Source organism: Neofelis nebulosa, chromosome 10 (assembly GCF_028018385.1).
Source record: "Neofelis nebulosa isolate mNeoNeb1 chromosome 10, mNeoNeb1.pri, whole genome shotgun sequence".
In the NCBI taxonomy this organism is placed as follows: Eukaryota; Metazoa; Chordata; class Mammalia; order Carnivora; family Felidae; genus Neofelis; species Neofelis nebulosa.
The window spans coordinates 11,642,076-11,654,845 of NC_080791.1; the positions used below are offsets into that span (position 1 = coordinate 11,642,076).

A 12,770-nucleotide genomic window follows, 5' to 3' on the forward strand; every position below is an offset into this window, starting at 1 on the left:
TACAACAGATACTTTTATTGCACATTTATAAAATCTGCATAGTTGTATCGAGTGTTCTTCCCGCCCACTATTCCCTCATTAACGTTAAAATTTGGTTAAAACACAATATCCAATCTGGAGCCTTTTAAAAACGGTCAACAGGGGATAGTTCTCTCTCTACATATACATATATATATTCTTTTTTTTTTCTTTTTACAAACCCTCATCCCTTATTTTTTTTTCGGAGCACAAAAGGGGAGGGGCATCCAAACGTTCTTTGGGGCCAGCAGCGGCCTCAGACACCTGCTGTTGACAGTTTTCGGATTACAGAAGCTTTTACTGAAATCCCAACACTCTCCTGTCTTAGTGACGGTTCACAACGCCATTCAGTCTAAGGTCCTTACTGCTTTCCTTTCTTTCACTCGGGACTGAGTGTGAGGTTTTCTGGTTTATTTAAAAAATATAAAATGAGAGAGAGAGAAGAAAGGAAAGGCAGCTTTCTTTTGACTTTGCAGCCCTTGCTGCCACGTGCCCTTAGGTTTCTACCCACACGTGAAGGGCGGTAGTTCATTAGCAATGCATTTTGTCTTCTCCCATCAAGAGACAGGCAAGGCTCAGAGCTCTCATCTCTTGCCATTTAGAACTTTGAAATGTCATCTGTATTTGATAAAATAACTAGTAGCTGTTCATCTGGTTCAGGTTCTGATGGATCACCCTTCTATTCCACTGTCAAAAATATTTATGCCTGCAGGATAATTTTAAAAGTGGCAAGAGAGTTACAAAAAAGCTCGAGCATTCGAACACGTGTGTAGGTACGAGAGGCATTTCAGGTCTTGTGACGTAATTCGGTACCTTAATACAATGGTTCTTGTCTTTTGTGATGAAATTGCTTTTATGATTCTGTACCTAAAAAGTGCAATTTTATTTTCAATCCTTCTTTACACGCAGAGCATGGTTGGGGGCTGGATCTGAATCTTACTTTCCCACCTAATTCCTTCCCCAGGGCAAACACTGTGATGACAGACTTCTGTGCAACAGGCAGGCAGCCACGGACCAAAGTGGGCCTTGAACATGTGGGGGCTTACTTCACTGTCACAGTTGACACCCCCTGAATTGACTCCATGACAGCTGCAAATCGGCTACAAAGGTCATAGGGAGAATTGGGTCGAATAGTTGGAGGCTCCTTCAAGACAATGATTTCCGCAGAAGGATCGAGAAGCCTGGGTAGGAACTCCCCTAAGCACAGCTGTAGATTTTCTGTGGAGGGAAAGCAGATGGTTACAAATACAGCTAAACAGATCGCTGAGTAAAAACTAGTTAAGTCTGCAACTATATGGGAAGGTCTTCCACAGAGCCCATCCATCACCCAGCCTCGAAGGTCACTGCATCGTGCTGGCCAGCTAACAACAAATAACAATTCCTTTAAGCCGAACCAGGAGCAAAGACTACTTGCCAGATAAACCAAAGAGTTAGGTCACTGCTTTAAGCCGTATGATGTGTGCCAGGATAACACTACCTATTCATTTCCCTGGCAGGCCTTCTTATCTACCATCCTTTTAAAATTTGAAAAACTGGATAGGATACTCTCTACCATAAATAGACTGGTGTATTTTCTTTCGATGATTAAAGCATACCAATGTGCACACATGGCATTAAGTAAAGGTATATATCACACACACACACACACACACACACACATATATATAGACATAATCTAAAGAAAAACCCAAGACGTTAAAAGGAAATTCATATTAATACTGTAAATGTAAACACTTCAATAAGTCAATAGAATATCTTTACATCAGTGGGAAACTAACCAAGAGGCTTCATATTAGAATACATACCAACTTTCTAAGTCTACCAAACTCACCTAAAAATGACTAGTTTTAAGCTCCCCTCTCCAAAATGCTTCGGACAAGCAAGACTATTTCATTTGCTATCCTACTAATCTCAAGGGCATCACAGTTAATAGTGGGTGTTCTGTCTTACAACTTCTAGTCACAGGAAAATTGAGTTATGGCACCATCAGGTAATCAAAGTGCATAAATATTTTTATTTTTATTTATTTATTTTTTTTTTAATTTTTTTTTTCAACATTTTTTTAAAATTTATTTTTGGGACAGAGAGAGACAGAGCATGAACGGGGGAGGGGCAGACAGAGAGGGAGACACAGAATCGGAAACAGGCTCCAGGCTCCGAGCCATCAGCCCAGAGCCCGATGCGGGGCTCGAACTCACGGACCGCGAGATCGTGACCTGGCTGAAGTCGGACGCTTAACCGACTGCACCACCCAGGCGCCCCAAACGTTTTGATTTTTAAACTATAAAATTAGAGTTCAGATTTTGACAGATGAAGAAGTAATGGAAGTCTGACATCCCTGGAGAGGAGAAAATTTTTTAACAGGACTTCTGGGCTGTTTGTGAAGTCTTCAGCAGCCACAGAGGAGGTGAAGGAAGGTTAAGAGGGACAGAGGCCTAGGATCCTGTCCCTTGTTTCAGTAGAGCAGAGCCACTTCCAACCAACTTCAATGTTTCAATAATCCTTTAAAAAGGTTTGATAACCAGTGCTATTGAGTAAAAGCACTGTAATTTCTAAAAGTCTCAAGAGCCTTAGAAATTATTGCAAGTGAGGGGGCGCTTGGGTGGCTCAGTCAGTGAGTGTCCGACTCTTGATCTGGGCTCAGGTCATGATCTCACAGTTGTGGGAGTTCAAGCCCTGCATGGGGCTCTATACTGACAGCAAGAAGCCTGCTTGAGACTCTCCCTCTCTCTCTGCCCTGCCCTGTTTGCACTCTCTCTGTCTCTCTCAAAATAAATAAATAAACTTAAAAAAAAAAAAAAAGAAGAAATAATTTATTCCAAGTGTTAACAACAACATACCCGCAATATCTTGTCCAAGGTAAGAGCACCAATGGTTTCTCATGATCTCAATGGCATGTAGGTCATCCTTGGAGATGTCATTATTAATGATAAGGTGAATGCAGGGAATGATCAGCTCATTCATCACATTAATGCCCTCTGTTACAGAGTGGTCGTCGTTTGTTTCAAAGAGAGAAGCTGCCTTGGCATTCAGCTCCTATAGATAAAAGGCAGAGTGGGGGAGTGGTGTCTGAAAAGGATAAATACCTATTTTAGAAGAGCCTAAACAAACGATTCCCAAACTTTACTGCATACTGGAATTTCCCGGGAATTTTAAAAACTACTGATGCCCCATCCTAGATACGCTGATTTGACTGGTATGCAGGTGACTGGGGCACTGGGATTTTTAAAAGCTCCCAAGGCGATTCTAATGTAGCAAAGTCTGTGACCCACTTACCTAAACTTACAAGTCCAGGTCTTGCTTAACACATGCTTCGACTAAAAGGCCTATTCAATGGCTCTCGATCTCCACTGAGCACCACAATCACCTGCAGAAGACATGCTGATGCCTTGGGCCCCTCCCCAGAGCCTCTGGTTTGACAGTCCAAGGAGGGAACGCTCCCTATGTCATTGTGATGCCTGCTGAATGCTGAGAGCCAATGATGGAAAGAACCCAACTCACTGTTACCACCCACCTGCAGAAGCTGAGTAGGACATGCAAACTGTATTTGGTGATTTCAAACATAAAAGCATGGCTCTAATAAAATTCAGATCCATCAAATCTACAAGGCCCTTCTTTTAGCTTCAAAATGCCCTGCCACAACCTATAACTGATACAGAAATCAAGGTATAAATCAGAAAATGAAAATCTTGAGATGAATACACATCATGACTGAATCTCCTCCATCTGGTAGTAACAAGGCAGTGGCAGGAATGCTGGCCCAGCTCTTCCCGGGAAGGGCAATCCTGCTGGGTGTCAGGAAGACAAATGCAAGCTCACAATCAGAAGGCAAGCCACCCCTCTACAGATCTCTGAAGGACGAGCACTATATGAACCCTTGGATAGGCAGAGGGGATATGGGTCTGCCATTCCCCATGACTGCCAAATGCAAAACAGGCCAGGTTAGATCTTCAGTGTTGTATGACAGTGATATTAACAGAACAGCAGGACTAATTTTTTTTTTTTTTTTTTTTAAGTAGACTTCGTGCCCAGCACAGAGCCCAACATGGGGCTTGAACTCACAACCCTGAGATCAAGAGTCAAACAGTTAACTGACTGAGCCACCCAGGTGCCCCAGGAGGACCAATTCTTATAATTTGTATCTTTAAAAAAAACAAAACAAAACTGCAGTCTCGGGGCACCCGGGTGGCTCAGTGAGTTAAGCGTCCAACTTTGGCTCAGATCATGATTTCACAGCTCATGAGTTTCAGCCCTGCATCGGGCTGTCAGCAAGGAGCCCACTGCGGATCCTCTGTCTCCCTCTCTCTCTGCCCCTCCCCTGCTCATGGTTTCTCTCTCTCAAAAATAAACATAAAAAAAAGGGGGAGAGGGAGGAGGAGTTTCTTAGAAATCACCAAATTCTCGGGGTGCCTGGGTGGCGCAGTCGGTTAAGCGTCCGACTTCAGCCAGGTCACGATCTCGCGGTCCGTGAGTTCGAGCCCCGCGTCAGGCTCTGGGCTGAGGGCTCGGAGCCTGGAGCCTGTTTCCGATTCTGTGTCTCCCTCTCTCTCTGCCCCTCCCCCGTTCATGCTCTGTCTCTCTCTGTCTCAAAAATAAATAAAAAACGTTGAAAAAAAAAAAATTAAAAAAAAAAAAAAAAAAGAAATCACCAAATTCTCATCTTTTAGCTTAGCAGGGAACATAGAAAAAATGCATTTCTTCAAGACACATCTATTACAGTCTTACGATGTGCCAGACACAGAGAAACAGCTGAATAAGAAAAGGATCTGCGAGGGGTGGCTCAGTGGGTAAAGCATGTAACTCTTAATCTCAGGGTTGTGAGTTCGAGCCCCACGTTTGGTGGGGAGATCACTTAAAAAAAATAAAATCTTTACAATAAAACACACAAAAAGAAATAAGAAAAGGGTCTGTGTTCAAGGAACTCACAATCCACTAGAGAAGCAATGCAGTAAACCGTGTAATGCAGGTGTGCATAGAGGGCACAGAAAAAAGGATAACTGATTGTCATCCTAGCTTCTCTTGGGGGTTGAAGAAGAATTATATTCATTTAAGTGACCTAAAATAATCTGGTTCAATGTACAACTACTCCTAAGAGTTTAGAAAAATCTACAACCTACCCAAGGTTATTTTGTTTTTTAAGTCGTATTTCTTCACGGCTTCAAGGAGCAGAGGTAAAGACAAGAAAATAATAAAAATCATAAGGCTTTACACAAACAGTACAAACCAGAAGGCACTTTCGTCGGTACAAAGCGATGACAGATTCCTTCACCCCCCGGCGGGGCCCCTTGGTCAGCAGGGCGGCATTGCTCTGGTAGGCATATACCAGGTAGGAGAGTGCCTCTTGGTACCTTAGAAAATGGTGGATAAATGACAGCTGAGTGCTCCTTCTTTCTCCAAAATCTAGGGCTCAGGCCTCTCTGTTCCCCAGCACAAAAATTTCTGTAGCTCCAATTATGGAAAAATAACTGTCCTAAAGACAGAGGCAGCGTGGGATACTCTGACTGCAGCCAGTCTCTGCCCTTCTACAGACTGGCCAAGAGACCCAAGGCCAATCGTGAAACTTCCCTGGCTTTCCATTTTCTTCAATTCTAAACCAGAGAAGGGGACTGCATGCTGACTAAGGTCCGTGACAACTCTAAACTTCATTTTCTGAGTTCATCTTTATCACAGAGAAAATCTGGCCATTACGTCTTTTCACCAATGTATCTATCACTACGTAAAGGATGAAAAACCACATGTGATGGTTAGTAAAACAGTGGGAAAAGCAGAGGTGCCCTGCCACGTGGGACAAGGGAGGGAACACATGGCTATGGTTCTCTCTGTTCCCGGGTGGCCATCAGCAGGTAACAGTGCCCTGACCAACAATCCGAGAGACATAAAAGGCCAACATACTTTCCTTTTTGGTAGAGTTCCAGACCCGTGAGGAGATACACAGACACCTTTCGAAACAAACTATAATCCTCATGCCACTTCTGCAAAGGAATGACTACCATTAGCGATGATGGTCACCAGGAACTTTCTCTACACTTCCCACCACACTAAGTTTTAAACTCTATACAAATATTTATTGAGCACGTATGGCCAGGCACAAACACAACAAACACAAAAGCTTTTTGATAATGATGTGTTCAACATTTACAACAAAAGCCCACTGCTGACCTTCATTTTCAGTGAGCTATTACTTCCTGAGGAACAGAAATATTTATTTCACAGGAGCTTTAGAGTTTATTATTCTCATTTCCAACACCCCTGTCAAAGTCCTGCAGTTCTGGTTTCAACAGATGCCTCTCAGGTTCTGACAAAACCGTGAATGTGCAGGGGACACGGAAGGACAAGGCTGTTCCAGTCATTCAGAAAAGCACTTGAGCTCAGTGGGGTGCAGTGGGACCCCGTTAGGTGTCACAGAACACTGTTTTCCTTCTAACACACTGCTTTTTTGGGAAATTTGCAGTTATGTATGCATTTTTATGCACGGAAGTTTCATTTGGAATACAGAAATATTAGCCAACAGTATTATTTTACAAGAAACCAAACCATGAATCAAGAATTTTACTGCCCAGGTCCAAGGCTGGAGTAGATATTAAACGGAAAGGAAGCATTAATTTACTCCAATAGAAGAATCAAACAAAGAAACCGGCTACTCTGAGGGTTAGAGCTCATTTATCCACTGGCACCCAATTGTGGGTTTTTTGGGGGGAGCGGGTAGAGGCTAGTCAGTCTGTGATAACACAAAATTGTTACGTTTTGCCTCAAGAGTTGATGTTTTTGTTTAGCACACTTAAAGAGGAGACTTCACCTTGTACTCTTCCATATTCATGTCCTCTGGACCAATCTCCTGCAGCTTGGCCTGCGCCACCTTCATGATGCTGATGGACCTGGGTGGGCCGAGGTCAGAGAGCAGTGAGAGGCGCGGCCTTCCCGGCAGGGGTGGGAGGGGCTCGCGCCGGAAGCAAGCGGTGGGTGGTGCGCCTGCGCGGTTCCCTCCTCACCTTTCATCGTAGCTGAGATTTTTATCTGCAAACTGTTCCAGGAGGGTCCGCTCCACCACCCTCTTGGGCGCCTCATTTTGGAAAAAGTAGACAAGCACGTGCTGGAGCCGAGGGTCGCTGTGGGCCGTGGGCGTCTCCTTGGCCAGCTGGTAGAGCCTGGAGTACTCTTCGTGGAATGCCTGTTGACGACAAGGTCGGCAGTGAGCAGGAGGGGGCGCTGTGGCCTTCCGCTCGCACAACCCGATGCCTACGTTAGAGAGGTGTTGCAGAACTCCAAGAAGACTTGAAGGAGCTCCTATTGGGGAATTACAGAGGCAAGTGCGGAACCTGGGACTTGTCTGCCTGTCACGACGGCTAAAACTCGCCGTGGCACCGCAGACGCACTGGGCTCGTAAAGAAATTTGTCTCTCGCATAAAATTCTAAGGAAAACAAGTATTTCGTTCTAATGAGTTTGGGCGTATCCTGGAGTTCCAAGGACCTGAATTTTAAAAATTCACATGAATGCAATTTATTCAAGTACCTTACGATTTATTCAGGTACCTTAAAAAGCAGGGCCTGCTTTCTTAGATCATCTTCTATCATGGCCCTCACACCACAGAGGCAGCTCTATTAATGGAGACCTCCTAAGGACCACGACTGGCCCTCCAGGCTAGTTGTGATCCAGTTGGGCACAGCTTGCCAAGGCTGCGTTCACCCGGAGAGGGGGCGCTGTCGGTGGTGCAATACCGGAAGTGGAGTTTTAGGTGTTAAAGAAAAACACACTTCATCCCATTTTTTTTACCATCTAATAGAATTACGGCTCCATTATTATGATACTTGTGGTGGAAGGGTATTAGATTCAAAAAAAACCAAACAGAGATACCTTAATAAGCCCTGCTTCAGACCCATCTCGGTCAAAGGTCTGACGGGCTTTAGCTATGGCCAGGATGACCCCTTGCATGGCAGGGCTCAGCATCACCTACCACAAGAAGGCACACAACATGGAGAGAAAAAGGAGAGAAGAAAAGTTCAAAAGAAGACTGAGTGACAGAGAGGCGAGTGGGCGGCTGAAGCGAAGCGGGGCAGCGTGCCCGTGGCCGGCCCAGATCTGCACACCTGCCCCCCCATGCACACCCACAGCCCCATCCCTGCGCAGCATGTCGGGACTTTGCCCAAGACAGGCTGTTCCTATGTATTCTAATTTTGCTGATGAATTAAGACGGATATCTGAAAATATCTACAAATGGCGACTGCTGAAGAATCAAGTTAAATTACAGGTCTCCCAAGGGAAGTGTCTGCAGTGAGAATTCCAATTTTGTTCTGTAATCTGGGTGTGTGTTCCAGTACACAAATATTCTAGAGTTTAACTAAAAGTGTTTAAATGTTTTACATTTAAGACACTCGAAACTAGGCGATATGCTAATATGACTTTATAAAATCAAACGCTTTCAAAGATTTCGAGGGACAGGGTTCATGACTGCTAATGTGCAGTGACAACTCCAAAGGGGACGAACCATAAATAACGTGGGATCCAAAGCTTCTTCCAAAAGCTTTGGAATCAAAAACAACTTCGATTCACATTTGTTTTGCTCACTGTACACCACCGCAAGTTTGATATTTGGGCAGAAAAAAATGGGCTAATACTACCAAAGACAAACCCTCCTAATTGAAAAGGCCTTTTTTTTTCCCTCATAATACCAAAAGAGGAACTAAACACTACCTTTCTGAGCCACTAGACCTTGCAGGGGCCTCCGTGAGTATATGCCTGGGTAGATACACACCAGGGGCAGCGGACAGCAGGCACAAGGCTCTCTTTTAAAGAACAGTAACTAAGGTCAAAACCAGCTAGGCCCTCTTGTTCATTAGTTGTTTCAATTAGGAATATTTGTTTCAATATGAACTACTGCCAAACACCTTAAAATAGTAGATTCGGTCACATGGGAAGGCAACAGAAGAGCAGCGACACACAGCTGAATCCTGCACTCATTCTGTACCTCCTCATCATATCCATCTGCGTCAGCTCTAACCAGAATCTTTCCCACACTGGGAATCTCGACTTCAGAGGCCTCAGAGTCAGGCTGGGCAGCAGACTCTGTGTCACCAGCCTTTGGGGGCTGCTCTGTCTGCCCTGCGGGGTTTGTTTCCGGGGACATGGGCTTCTCGGGCTCAACTTCCTGAAGCCGTGGCAGCAGGATAGGGAGAAAGAGTAAGAGAAAACAGGAGAAATAAAGAGGGGGTGGTTAAACGGAGCAGAGACACAGAATAATGGAAAGGTGGGGAACGGTGGCAATTCTGGCTGGCAGCAGGCGCCATCAACGTCCTCACCTCGTTCAGCGCGGCTTCCACACCGCCCCGCTCATAGGCATGTGCTGTGTTCGCAATCGCCTGCGCCGTCTGCTCCTTTGCGATCACAGCGTGCTCAGAGGATAAACAGCGGACCCCATGGGAAGAGGCTACTGAGGGCTCTGATAAAGAATGGCACAAAGGAATCAGCATCTGATGATAAGCAATGTCTAGAACACTCTGTAAAAAGGCAAGCAAAACAGACACGGAGTTTCATTTACAGCCCTTCTAATGGGCCTTTAAAAAACTAACCCTGTGCAAATTTCCCCTCGGAACTAGGGACTCGAAGAGGTATCTACTTCAACGAGAGCCCACGGGTGGTTCTGTAGAATTTAATGTGCTCCCAACTTTGTCCTGTTTCTTGATGTCGAGGAGCCTTACCACAAACTGCTGCTGGTTAGAAGAGAATGCCCTTGGAGAACCCTTATTAATCCCATCATACCTTCTCCTACAACCCAGGAAACATGTGAAAACTGAACAGACTGAAAGTACAGGGAGCTGGTCTTTCTGATATTCTTTCTGCTCATCAGGAAAGACATTCTGAAGCCACAAGCTCTTCTGTGAGGTTGTGCAACACCCACGACATGTGAACTATACATCGTGCAGACTGGATGCTACTGGATCACTGGCTTGCGTGCCCTTCACCGATACCTGGGGATGTGGAGAAATCCTGGGACACTGAGCTGCTGGACGATTCCATCTGAGGGATTTTGCAGGACTGTTCTTCTTCCCACTCCTCGACCTCCTGCTCAAACCTCCAGTTATCTTCCTGAATGTAATGCTTCAGTTCAACAGACAGGGCATCCACTTCTCCCAACATCTGATCTGATTCAATTGGGGCCGCCTCTGAGTCAAGAGCAAAGAGAGAGTTAAAAGGGAGTGCCATCCAGCAAAAGGTCACCAGGAATCAGAAGGTCCTTTCTAGAAAGAAGGAAAATAAGACACTCGGTCCTTTTTCTTACTCCACGTGAAAAATACATACATACATTCATAATCCAACAGAAGTAAGGACAATATAAAGCCAACAGTCACAGCACACCAATAAGTGTACCTGGAAGATTAACAGGTAGGCATACACTGAATATCTGTTGAATGGATGGATGAATAAAGAGTAAGAATTTGGAATAGAGGCCAATCACTGGCAAAATAGCAGGAACGGACCAAACATTTCTTGGAGATCCAGAAAATCATTAGATCCAATGGAAATTTCAAGCTGAATGGTTTTATCAATGTAAACAGTACAACTATTGTTGATAAGAATATCCACCTATGGGTGCCTAGACACTCAGTCGGTTGAGTGTCTGACTTTGGCTCAGGTCATGATCTCCTAGTTCATGGGTTCGAGCCCCACATCAGGCTCTGTGCTGACAGCTCAGAGCCTGGTACCTGCTTTGGATTCTGTGTCTCCCTCTCTCTCGGTCCCCCTCCCCTACTCACGCTCTGTCTCTCTCTGTCTCTCAAAAATAAATGTTAAAAAAAAAATTAAAAAAAAAAAAAAAAGAATATCCATCTCAAGATGGTTAGAAGTGAATTCCAAGACATTTATACTGCCTCAAGTTTCACACATGTTAAGTGCTATCAGAAAGCCATGGGACACAATGCTTAGATGGTATATAATACCTAGGGGATAATTAAAGGCTTTGAGGAAAAATGACAAGGATATCAAGGGCATATTAAATTTCATTTCTAATCCTATGACTAAATCAAAATACAAAAGCCTACAGTAGAACAACACATCTACTTCCTGGTTGCCATTAACTAGCCTTTTCATTAGGAAAATGACAGCTTCTACTTATGTGTTTCTACAGTAGAAGAATGAACCATATGTGTAATAATAACAAGGCTGCCATATATACGACCAACAATAGTCCAGTCATTTGTACGCCCCCCACAAGCAGCTGTTCCCTCTTTCATGTGCAAAGATGCAATTATGAAGATCAGTTACTGCTAAGTGATCATTCTCTCCATCCCCTGGTCCCCCAGCCACACTGCCAACCGGAAAGACAATGCACTCCCTGGACAAAATGCCTTCTGTGTTTTCTTACTTACTCAACAAAGTACAGTCTGAATATGAAAAGAAAAGGTTTTCCACAATTTTAGATGTGAAATGCTGGTCGCAAGACCTCTTCCAGAAAATGTGAAAGAAAGAGAGAGAAATGTAAATGGAAGGTGACAGAATTTGGAGTCAGAATTGGATCTGGAATCCTGGGCCTGCCAGCTGCTTACTGGCTGTGTGACTCTGGACAAGCAGAGTACCAAGAACATGCAGGTAATGAGTTCCTACTGTGTCTTTTAGAGTTCTAAGTTATTAGAGAAATAAAGTTTGAAAGATGTAGTAAGGAGTAAAGTTCTAATATAAATGATAATTATGATTGCTCTTAGAATCAGTTGTATTATGAGGGGTATGAAATTAGGCAAATCTACTCATAGAATCTAGCTATTCTCAAAGGACGCAAAACCATGTGCACAAAAGATGGCACTAAAAAAGAAAAAAAAATTAGAGACATTGTAAAAGTCTATCAGTGGGAAGCTGGCTTAACGAATTATATACATATTTCATGCAATGTTATTATTATGTAGTTGTTAAAAAGAATGAGTTGGTTCTATTTATAAAGATATAGAGATCATTGGGGCGCCTAGGTGTCTCAGTCAGTTAAGTGTCTGACTCTTGGTCTCAGCTCATGTCATGATCACACGGCTGGTGATTTTGAGCCCTGCGTCGGGCTCTGCACTGATGGCGTGGAGCCTGCTTGGGATTCTCTCTCCCTCCTCTCCTGCTCATGCTCTCTTTCTCAAAATAAATAAACTTAAAAAAAAAAAAAAAACAACAGAGAGAGATCACTAATACACATGAGTGATGGGAAAGATGCAGGATAGAATGGAAAAATATCCCATTTGGGGGGGGGAAATGGGGTGGGGACAGACACTGATAGATAAAATCTAGCATCTGCCTAGATCACTTCCTGAATACTACATAAGAAACCTAAAGAACAGATATATGTTGGGCTCCAGGATAGAAGCAGGAAAGCAAACTTATTTCTTTTCATTCTATTTTGCACTGTATTTTTTAAGTGCATTATTACTTTATAGTAAGTTCTAATTCAGGGGCGCCTGGGTGGCTTAGTTGGTTAAGCAACCGGCTCTTGGTTTCGGCTCAGGTCATGATCTCACGGTTTTTTGAGCTTGAATCCTGAATCGGGCTCCGTGCTGACAGTGTGGAGCCTGCTTGGGATTTTCTCTCTCTTGTTCTCTCTGTGCCCTTCCCCCACCTACTCTTTCTCTCTCTCAAAACTAAATAAATTAGCTTAAAATTAAAAAAAAAAAGTAAGTTCTAGTTTATTTAATTATTTAAAAAAAATTTTTTTGATGTTGATTTATTTATGAGAGAGAGAGACAGAGCACGAGCGGGGGAGGGGCAGAGAGAGAGGGAGACACAGAAT

At 43.9% G+C, this 12,770-nt stretch overlaps 1 protein-coding gene across 8 annotated transcripts in view; it reads right to left on the reverse strand.

The window, feature by feature from the left end:
- USP28 (ubiquitin specific peptidase 28) overlaps positions 1-12,770 on the reverse strand; it is a 64,784-nt gene continuing 52,014 nt past the window's right edge. For 2 of the 8 annotated variants that reach the window (XM_058686771.1, XM_058686772.1), the window contains exons 17-26: positions 9,982-10,176; positions 9,313-9,452; positions 8,982-9,161; positions 7,871-7,966; positions 7,008-7,186; positions 6,815-6,893; positions 5,911-5,990; positions 5,243-5,366; positions 2,859-3,054; positions 1-1,236 (exon numbers count right to left, since the gene is read on the reverse strand). In XM_058686771.1, the coding sequence (XP_058542754.1) occupies positions 1,061-1,236; positions 2,859-3,054; positions 5,243-5,366; positions 5,911-5,990; positions 6,815-6,893; positions 7,008-7,186; positions 7,871-7,966; positions 8,982-9,161; positions 9,313-9,452; positions 9,982-10,176 (1,445 nt within the window). In that variant the 3' untranslated portion in view covers positions 1-1,060. Of the gene's footprint in view, positions 1,237-2,858; positions 3,055-5,242; positions 5,367-5,910; positions 5,991-6,814; positions 6,894-7,007; positions 7,187-7,870; positions 7,967-8,981; positions 9,168-9,312; positions 9,453-9,981; positions 10,177-12,770 lie in introns of all 8 variants that reach the window. The other 6 variants (XM_058686769.1, XM_058686770.1, XM_058686774.1 and 3 more) reach the window with 3 other exon arrangements.